At 37.2% G+C, this 10,940-nt stretch overlaps 1 protein-coding gene across 1 annotated transcript; it reads right to left on the bottom strand.

The window, feature by feature from the left end:
* Positions 1-920: 920 nt before the first annotated feature.
* KDELR3 (KDEL endoplasmic reticulum protein retention receptor 3) lies at positions 921-10,714 on the bottom strand. Its single transcript, XM_058190054.1, has 5 exons — positions 10,221-10,714; positions 5,123-5,223; positions 2,849-3,007; positions 2,071-2,323; positions 921-1,372 (listed from the first exon to the last, which is right to left on the bottom strand). Exons 1-5 carry the CDS (start codon positions 10,309-10,311, stop codon positions 1,332-1,334), a joined length of 645 nt encoding a protein of 214 aa, XP_058046037.1. The 5' UTR covers positions 10,312-10,714; the 3' UTR covers positions 921-1,331.
* Between the last annotated feature and the right edge of the window lie 226 nt (positions 10,715-10,940).

The raw sequence follows: 10,940 nt of genomic DNA on the forward strand, positions 1-10,940 counted from the left end.
TTTTCCTTTTTTTCCAGTTTTGGGAAAAACAACCGAGTTATTTATAGCAATGTGGGTTTGATTTATAAAAATGGGATTTAACTACATGTTTCTCAATAAGAGCAGGCTGGAGAAATAATAACCACTTGTGTGTCTGCACATCATACAGGTAGGTTGTTGGTACAGACCTTGTACAATAAAGGCTTGCTAGTTAAAATCCTCTTTCTCAGTTTGGTTTCCATAATCGTAATTAAGATATATATTTGGCAGTTATCTTCATTGAAAATATTAGAAATGAACATTCATTCACTGAACACTGTCTGGTTTGTATTTTCTTTCTTAATAAAACCATCATGGAGCTGCTGTTCATGCAGAAATAAACCTACAGGCCTGGGGGCCGGGATTTGGTTTTCATCTTTGCCAACAGAAAATTGTATTAGGACCTTACAGTGTTGTACTATAGCTTGAACATAGTTACAGCTTGGTGTGTGTTGTGCTCAGACTGAGCATTAACAAATAATTGAACTCTGACATGTACAGCTTGTTTCCACTTATCAGATTAAAAATGTGGCCAATTGGTAATAATATTTGCTCAGTAAATATACCAATATCCAGCTTATATTCCCTTTTACAAAAGTCATTGTGTAGGCTTTATTTAGTTAAAAGATACAGACTCTTAAAACCCTGCAGGCTTCTTAGGTTGAATCATTGGGGACTGTTTTTCCCCCATATTGGTATTTGAACACATTCCTGTTCTGTGAATAAAGACTTGAAAAGAAGAGATTCATAGCTCTGTGATGTTCAGGCACAGTATATTAAAAAGCTATGTTACGATTAGTTTGTAAATTGTCCTTTTGATACCATCTTGTTTTCTTTTGTAGGTATGAATAAAAACACTGTTGTCAATAAAATTCAGAAATCTTGTTTTTTTAATTTAAAAATACAGTTGAATATTTAAAAATGTTTTCTCTAATCCCTTGAGGGAACGTTGATAGTTTAGGAAAGAGTGTTAGGTCACAGCTGTTTTAATCTTTATAATTATTTGAAATTTGGTGTGAACTTTTTAGGAAAGGATGTAGCCATTATAGAGGATACAATGGTTAAATCATAATGTGGTTTCTTCAGTTTTGAAGGAACACTTCTTTACAAAAATACTGCAGATGACTCATCTTCCATGCTAAATAATGCTCTGAAATGCTAGTTACTTAGACCAAGTCCCTTTGGTGCAATCATGTTTTCTAATCGAAATGTAAAGAAAAAGACATATGCTCTGAATTCAAATAGTGACATGGCAAAAGAGTCTTGAATCCTGAAACAGGGACTTCGTCTGCTTTCTTCCATTGTGCACATCTTCATATAGGCATTGGAAGACTCAGTTTCTTCCCTTTTAGTACTAAAAGAAGAGGAGGAAAAAATAGCTCAATAGTAGAAAGCAATGGCCTTTTAGTTTCCATATTTTTATGCTATATAAAGAACATTTAATGGTGTCTTTAGTACAAGAAAGTACATTGACTTCTATACAAAGTGCTAAGATGAATTTTTTTCCACATTACTACTCAAATTCAGTAATATCTATTAATCCTAGAATGCAAAGATTGGGGTGGGGAACAACACAATATAATTAGAAGTTAGAATACTTTTTATTTCTGTTTGTGATTTATAAAACATGTCTATGGATATTTCCTCCAAAATCTTGCATGTGCATTATTTTTGTTAAAAGTTATGAATGAAAAAGTACAACTAAGGTGATGGGAAAGCTTCTAGGTCCACAAACTATGATTTCCCTCATAAAGAAAACAAATAATCAAAAACAAAATCACTGTGATTGACAGCTGTCTCGAAGGAAGCTTTTGGGGGGAAATGGTATTCAAGTTTGGAAGCAGAGCCTGCTGTGTTTGTGCTTAGGCCCAGCGGAAACAGGTTTTCACAGTATTCTCCCAAGGCAGGAATGGTGTCCAAAGTTGGCCTAGGAATTCTAGAACCCTGTTCTTAAATTGCTCATAATCCAAGAAATAACCCAAACCTGTGACTCATTCCACAGGAGATAGCATGTCACAATCCATTTTTTCTTAATCTTTTGGTGATTCTTACCTTTGGTGACATAGAGATAAAAAAAATCACAATAGAAGATTGTCTGTACTACTCCAGAAACAACAGCAATTTGATCAAAGAAGCTTTCTGTGTAATAACGCCAGATCCAGTTGGCAAGATAAAGCGCACGATAAAGGCCCAAGAAGAAAAGATAATGTGTTGTGATTGTCTCAGCTTCTCCAGTTTTGCTAATCATAAAGAGTTGTGGAAGGATAGCCACGGATTCTAGATAGATTGAGAAAGTCCATAGTATCTGAGGAAGAACAGTAAATCCAAAATAAATATCCAAAACATTGACACAAAATGCTACAAATATGTATAAGCTATTTAATAAGTAGTTTCAGAAAGCTGAGCTCACAAAAATATAGACATCATTGTACTTAAGCAGAAGCAAATATCTTACCTCTAAAGGAGTGAATTTGTAGTTTTCTAAAAATGAGAGACCTGTGACAGGAACCAAAAGGAACTCGAGACGGAAAGAATCCTGTTCACTGTCAAAAGTTTTCCGATAAAGGCCCAAGAAGAAAAGATAATGTGTTGTGATTGTCTCAGCTTCTCCAGTTTTGCTAATCATAAAGAGTTGTGGAAGGATAGCCACGGATTCTAGATAGATTGAGAAAGTCCATAGTATCTGAGGAAGAACAGTAAATCCAAAATAAATATCCAAAACATTGACACAAAATGCTACAAATATGTATAAGCTATTTAATAAGTAGTTTCAGAAAGCTGAGCTCACAAAAATACAGACATTGTACCTAAGCAGAAGCAAATATCTTACCTCTAAAGGAGTGAATTTGTAGTTTTCTAAAAATGAGAGACCTGTGACAGGAACCAAAAGGAACTCAAGACGGAAAGAATCTTGTTCACTGTCAAAAGTTTTCCGGAACTTTCCATAGATCAAGTACACGGTAACATAGGCACACAATAAGAAAATAACCTATAGAGAAATAGAAATCATTTATGCTACTACTTAGATCTTTCTGTTCAAGGACAGCTTTTCATATTTGATTAGAGATACTAATCAGTGGACTGGACACGGACTGGTAGAACCTCCAAGATTTACCATCTGATGATCAGCTGCAGTTCCAGAAAGCTTTTTGGCCCAATGAAGTAAGTTAATCTTGAAGTTTCTTCTTGACTATTATGTTACCACAGAGTAACCTGGTTTTCCCCATCTTTACTTAAAATTATTTAACAGTCAAGAGAAATAACTTTCTATAGGTTTTCTAGTCAAGCAAATGGAGCAATGCTTTATAGCACAGAAGCAAGTTCTGCTATAACAGGTATTACCTAATTATTGCAGATATATTTATGTCGTCGACTCATGATTTAATTACGACATCTGTCAGAAGCCTGACATGTAATTTGCAGTACCCCAGCGATGCACCTCATGTATTGTCTTCTTGAGCTTCTATCTACCTTGCTTAGCGGTGGATAGAATGGTATCATCTTTTTCAGAAATTCATCAGTCCTTATAATTCATGTGGATTTGAAATATGATGTTTTTGTTTCTTGATTCTTATTTCCAGTTTGGCTTGATTTTTTCTAGTACTGAATAGATGGTTTTCATGGCTGTTGAATAAACAGCCTCCTCCAACACTTTTGAAATGTGTCAATCTCTCTCGTGCAGAGTCCATTCTTTATACTTCATAACAGGAATGCCATGTTATGAGTTGGACGTTAAATGATAGTACTACTTAATGGCTTTTTCACAGTAAGTTATAGTTTTAAAAGGTAAAGGTTCCCCTCGCACAAACGTGCTAGTTGTTGCCGACTCTAGGGGGCAGTGCTCATTTCCATTTCAAAGCCGAAGAGCCAGCGCTGTCGGAAGACGTCTCCGTGGTCATGTGGCCGGCATAACTAAACGCCAAAGGCGCATGGAACGCTGTTACCTTCCCACCAAAGGTGGTCCCTATTTTTTCTACTTGCATTTTTATGTGCTTTCGAAACTGCTAGGTTGGCAGAAGCTGGGACTAGTAACGGGAGCTCACCCCGTTACACGGCAGCACTAGGGATTTGAACTGCTGAACTGCCGACCTTTCAGTCAACAAGCTCAGCTGTCTTAGCCCCTGAGCCACCGTGTCCCTCTTAAGTTATAGTTTTAATTCTGTATAATTTTCGATCCAGCCCAAAGCCCCTGAATATTAATGACTGCTTTCATGCCATCATGCATGCTCTGTGTATTGCAATGGGAGGAAAGTAGCATTTTTAAAAAATCTCAGTGAAGATTAGTCCTAGGATGCAGGTGGCTTAATCAGCATTGCTAAGAGAAAGGTACACCTTGCTGCTCTTTCATTATTGCCATGGAAATGGGAATTTCTGCATCACACTAGCTGCTTCCTGAATATGAAGCTTGTCTTCTTTTCAGTCTTTTTTATATATATCTATTCACGCAGGAAAGCATTTCAGTGTATTTTGTGAGTTTTATAAGTTTGTAGAGAAATTAAGGATATGGGGACTTTAACATATCTGAACTTTTGGAAGCTTGGGGGCAGGCTCAACTGGTAAATTTGACAATAGGAACATAGAAATAACTTGCAGCTTCCCATTTTAATCCCACTGGGATGGGATATGAACAGCTGGAGAAAACAAAAACATCTATGGTACTGAGCCTTTGGCTGCCTGGGTGTTTAATTGTTTAATTGCAGTTGTTAAGTTAGAAAAAGTGAATCTGGCTCACCCATTGACTTTGCTTATTAGAAAATTACAAAAAGTGATTGCATGACTCCAGGACACTGCCAAGCATCTGAATTTTGATCATTTTGATCATATGACCTTGGAGATGCTGCAACAGTTATAAGTGTGAAAAACAGTCGTAAATCACTTTTTTCAGTGCCATTGTAACTGAATTGTCACTAAACAAACTGTTGTAAGTCAAGGACTACCTGTAGATGAATAATCTAAAATTACAGTGTCTTAATTTGGAAGTGGGAGGAGGAATTATTTAGCTATTCCTTACTCAAAATGGGCTACACTTAAAAAATTGCATGACTTAAAACATCTGAATTACTCAATGAATGAATCAACTACTTTTTTTCTCCAGTTTTCTTACCTTCATGATGGTATTGTAAAAGGAGATGAAGGTTGTGAAGAGGTCAAGGTAACGGCTTGTGAAAACAAGTGCAAAGAGGATCTGACTCTTTCCTGAAATACCTGCACATCATGAGATATGAACAACAAATATAAAAGAAACCAAAGAAAGGCTGTTTGAGGCTTTAAGCCTAAAGATGCAGATTACTTAGTTGGCTGCGGGAGGCAGCAACTGATACCTGAAGCCACAACCGCCCAAGAGAATCCTCTGAGATCAAAGTACCAGCTTCTGTCATGGAAAGAGACAGTACTGGACATTCAGTCAGGCAGTTGAGTAGTCTAGCCCAGGCCTCCCAGTTTCACACATTCTATTCTATTTTGTCTAATGGTTGCAATTGCAAAAGTTCCTTTAAAACAAACCCCCATCCCCCCCAAAAAAAGCTGTTTTGGCTGAATGAACGCATGACAGTAGGAAAACAGTTCTTTTTGCAAAGTTCGGAAGCTTATTGTTGAGGCCTTTAGAATTCAGAGGAAACTTTTCTTTGTAACCTGGAATTAGCATTTTCTCTCAGAAATGGAACTTCTGGGATTACAAACTCCTCTACTGGTCACCCAGATGTTTACATTCCAGATCTGGCAGCCCTGCTCAAAAAAATTAAGGCATTTTTTGTTTGTTCAAATGGCTTTCATAAATAACAATGTGATTCACTAATGGAATATTGTGTGTGTATTTGTGGATCTCCAGTTTAAATGTGTTTGAATATTAGTAGCTCAGGTTGGCAGTTAGGCTGTCAGTTTGAGCTCTGAGCTTAGTAATTTGGTTGCAAATGTTTCGTCGCCATTCGAGGAGACATTGTCAGTGCGTTTTGAGTTGTTTTGAGTCAAAACGCACTGACGATATCGCCTCGGTGACGAAACATTTCCAATCAAATTGCCAAACTTGGAGCTCAAACCAACAGCTCATCTCTAGTTTAAAGATATCTACATAGAAATCTATACAGTATAGATATAAAAATATTTTAAGAGGAAAAAATCACCAAAATAATTTATTTAAAAACTTTAGACTAATGTCTACCTAAAGGCAGTAACATCAAACAAAGCTTGATACAAATGAATTAAAGTAGCTGAAAATAAATATTAGAATCACCTCCTTTTTTTAGAAGTATAAGACACAGTAGAAGCTATTAAGACTAGTGATTGTCCCATAAAATCTCAGTAACACTTAGCCAGTTTTTACTACAAACAGACTGGTATTAGCAATCTTTTTTAAAGACAGAAGAATGGTCAAGTAAGAGCTGAGAAAGTTAATCCCTTAGTCTTGCTTTGGAGCAATGATTTCTGGGAAGTTTTCAAAAGCAGTTATACTTTATATACAATATGTTGAAATAATTGAACCACGCTGCCTTATTTTGGGAGGGTAGGAATTGTATAAGGATAATTTAAAAGTTAATGTTTATCCAAAGCATATCTCCTGTGCATATGGTCTTTTGTCACAATGGAATAGTATGCAATTGTAAGGAGGAAGGAACGAAGAAGCATGCCTGATTTGTCTATAGAGTGTCTCTTTTTTGTATGTACCTCTCCAATTCTCATTCACATATAAATACACTCAAGATGTCAAATGCTTCTATTCTGTCTGAGAAGGGAATCATTGGATAATTCCAGTGATCCAAAATCTTGTACATTTGTTATTTCCAAAACCAAATTCTATTTATAAAAGAGAAAAAGCGTGGATGGATGAATCAGCAAGTTGAAGACAAATTTTCAGACATTGTAATTCAATCATTCAACTGGCTGACAGGTTCTATTTTTTCTACATTTCTCACACTGTCACTCTGGGGCTGATGAAGAACATTTGAACATTGGTTGTAATCCACCCCAATCGGTTACAAAATTTTCATCTTTGGGTCGATTGCAACCAAATTGTACAAGGAGATACAGCACTTTAGTATCTATTAGAAAGTATACCTTAAAATTGTGCCTATAATTTTTAGTCTCAGCCCAACTGAGGTCCACAGGATTGTTTTACTATTCATTCTGAACGTTTCAAAGGTGCTTTTTCAAGAGGCAACTGGACTTTCTTGTTTTTCTTTGAAGATGTTTTGCTTCTCATCCGAGAAGCTCCTTCACCTCTGACAGTCAGAGCTCCTTGGATGAGAAGTAAAACGTCTTCAAAGAAAAACAAGAAAGTCCAGTTGCCTCTTGAAAAAGCACCTTTGGGACAACCATGACCTGGATGACTGAGAATCTCCATAGACATTCACTATAAAATTAATGGAAAGTCCCATTAATTTCTCTCCACCCCCCTTTCTATTCATCCAATCCCCCTGGAGGAAAGAAAAGCTTACAACATAGAGGACACTTAATTTGTGGAGTAAGCCACACTAAATTCAATAACAGTGAAATCAGTTTCTAAATGTATTTATACAGCTGAGTTGAGCATATACCTCTATTATTCTCCTGTACAACTGTCAACAATACCAGCATCAGAATGTTGCAGTCCCATTAGCTCATTTATGTGGCAAGGACTTCTCTTTTGTGCATGGATTTGTGTGTGTAAGAGAGGTGAAGAGAGAGCGAGCGAGCTGGAAAGGACACTAGCACTACATCTGGCTTTATTCATTAGTGGAACTAACTCCACCCGATCATCCGCTAATTTGTTAACCCTCCTTGGATATTCTTTCTCAGACTTCATAAAATGTTCAGCACATAGGATGGGAAAAGAGAGATTCTGGAATACTTCTGGGGAAAAGGGTTTTTTGCCTTTTGATTGCTACTCTGACTATATTCTCTTTTGGAATACAATTTGAAATTGGCTAGTAGCTTCAAAAAAGCCCTGGCATAAAATGATTGCAAATAACAATATAAGCAAAACAGGAAAGGAAAGCCAACCTGTTGTAGAACATAGAAAAGAGTAGACTCAGTCTCTGAGAAACAATCATTTTATGAGCTAGAGCAGTGTTTTCCAATATCAGGAAATGGGGAATTGAAATTCACACATCTTAAAGTCTCAAAGTTTGAAAATACAGAGCTAGAACATAAAAAAGTTCTTACAAATGTCCAAGGTCAACTTATTTATTGTACAGCTTAGGTCTACAAGCAATCTCTTATACTTTAAGTTGCCACATGATTCTCTCTCTCTCTCTCTCTCTCTCTCTCTCTCTCTCTCGTTATTCTGGTGATCTGTTTGGATCTTATTGGAGTTTCTTTCCTGTTGTTTTGGCTCAAACACAACTGTGAAGGTCTTAACTTTTTAAAAATTAAAAGAAGACACCTGAATGGGGGGGTGGGGTTTGAGAGGGCAACAGGGAAATACAAAAACAAGACGAATACTAACGCTTAATCCAAGCTTGTACGTACTGTTGTATTTTAAAGAGAAAATGTGTCACAGGTTATCTCTGGGTCTTTGACAACACAGACATTCTAGTTATTGAACTTGGGGAAACATCACACCTGGTCCTCCATCTTTGCCATCCAAAGCGGAGGTGGGGATGTTACAAAACACTAGAAATTCACCACTTCAATACTACATTTATGGTAATTTCTGAAATCCATCAAACAAAAGCTGGGGGAGGATGGGGGAGACAGACAATTAGAGAAGAACTGCATGGATATTGGTGGAAATTGGTTACTGCTGATACATGAATCTGGAATAATCCTTGTCTGCAGCTGCAAACATTCTAAATTTCATAGAGATGGTCTTTACGTGGAAGAAATTAAAGATGAATATTCCAGTTTACCAGTGCCATTTTTTTCGACAATGATGACTCTATGGGGACAAGTAGGCTCTATAAAAATAATATATGTACTGAGAAATAATTATCTCTGCTTATTTAACAACCTGTAGTATTTTTTATCAGATGAATACATATCAACACCAGAAACTATACAATGTTTGCATTATATAACTTCATAGCACCACTTCTTCTAAAGAGATATTTCATACTCAGAATCAGAAAGGAGACTGGTGTGATAGTGTGGGATGGGTTTGCAAATGGGAAGCTGGGCATAGAAAGGTTTTTTCCAAGGTCTAGGACAGGGGACTCCAACCTTGGCAACTTTAAGACTTGTGGACCTCAACTCCCAGAGTTTCTCAGCCAGCAAAGCAAAGCTGGCTGAGGAACTCTGGGAACTGAAGCCCACAAGTCTTAAAGTTGCCAAGGTTGGAGACCCCTGGTCTAGGAAATACTTTTTGTGGCAAAGGATGTAACAGGTGAGAAGAAATCAAAAAAGGTAACCGATATGAAGTTGGAGTCTTAGAAACTTCTTTCAGGAATACGCTTAGGCTTCAGTGTCTGAAATTTAACATTTTTTATCTAGACTAATAAAGATGATATTGTTAAAATGGATTGTAATTAAAAATCTTTATGGTTGCTATCTAAACTCAAGATAATTCGTCAAAAAATATAAAAACTCCAAATCTATCTCGGCTCCATACCAAATGTCAAAAAAAAAGTGTGTGTTGCTATGGTAGTAAGATTTATGCCTCAAGTTGCAAACACTCTGGAAACCAGGGGACGAGGGCAAGACTCAGAAAGGTGAGCAGGTGGGGAGCTATTCTGCCTTCCCTGCATTCCCTTGGCTAGGTAGCGGCTGCTGGTAAGCATGTTGGAACACAACTTTGTGAGCTGATCCTCCCGTTGGTTCTGGCCCTAACACTGGTAGACAGAAGGGATGCCATCTTTTTTCTTGCCTTAGGCTATAAAGGCTCTTGACTAAGTCTAAAGTTTCCTAGTCCTCTAAATTGGATTAAATGTATTTTCTTGCTGCCTCCTCCGCTGCAATAAAAACTTCTATCTACATTGGGATAGGAAGAAATTTAGTTTTGTTCAAGGAATTACTAAGTGGTGCTGAGCTGAATAACTCACTTTCTGATTTCCTTCCCATATTCCTTATTTCATATTTATTCCTCTATACTTTATTATAACATTGCTACACATCTAGGATGAATGTGACCCCAGCAGTCTAAGGCTAAATCCCAAAATCTGACACTGTGGTCCATTTGTGTTCAAATAACAAATTTCTGGCTGGCCTGTCATTCTATATGGCTTTCTCATCAGTTTCAGCAAGATAGAGAAGAGAATAATAATGATGATAATAATAATAATAATAATACCTACCAGAACATGATTTTGATCTCCATATTTTCACTATCAAAATGATCATAGCTAAGAGATGAGAGACATCTCCAAGGATCCGAAATACATTCATGATCGCCCAAGAATGTCCCTACAGGAATCTGAAGAAAAGCAAGTTAATGTAAATTGAAAAGGAAGATGCCGATTCTTCACACTCAAAGCTTGGGAAAAGGTGCTCCTCCTCCTCTTTGTCAGCTTCCTGCTTAATGATTCCTTTTCATTAAATTTCTTTGGCTATGCCTGTTTCTAGGTGAAGAATTCTCTCACAGCAGAAATCTTCAGAAATACTGTGCATGGAAGTTTGAAATTAAAACTTGGTTGTACTCTGCACAGAGCAAAAGAAATTACTTTTACACTTCTTCTCTAGAAAGTTTCTGCCTTCTCTGAAACTGATCAGCTCCTCGCGACCAAGTAATGGAAGAACGTTAGTGAACAGCCTCAGTGCAGACACTGGGTGACGTGGCGTAGATGCTGTTTGTATAGAGAGGATGGCGGAGGGAGGCGGGAGCAGCCTCTAAGCCAAGTTAGCTAAACTTTCTCTTGCATCCCTTGACTTCTCAAGTTACAGCTTGAAATGTCCTTAAAGGGAAAAAGACAGGAAGGAGGCAGATGTCTTTCTAAGTGGGGCAGGGAACAACGAGGACGAGTATTCAAATGGATGCAGATTCTGGAGATGGTGGATGACCCACTATTAAATAACAA

The sequence above is a fragment of the Ahaetulla prasina genome, chromosome 7 (genome assembly GCF_028640845.1).
Source record: "Ahaetulla prasina isolate Xishuangbanna chromosome 7, ASM2864084v1, whole genome shotgun sequence".
NCBI lineage: Eukaryota > Metazoa > Chordata > Lepidosauria > Squamata > Colubridae > Ahaetulla > Ahaetulla prasina.

Bases quoted from the DNA above. Each gene is read 5' to 3' on its own strand.
- KDELR3 (XM_058190054.1), bottom strand. From the start codon at position 10,311: ATGAATGTATTTCGGATCCTTGGAGATGTCTCTCATCTCTTAGCTATG. The intron at 5,224-10,220 runs GTAGGTATTATT...CATGATGTGCAG, and splicing joins GAGATCAAAATCATGTTCTG to GTATTTCAGGAAAGAGTCAG. The intron at 1,373-2,070 runs GTAAGAATCACC...CTCTTCTTTTAG, and splicing joins TTATCTCTATGTCACCAAAG to TACTAAAAGGGAAGAAACTG.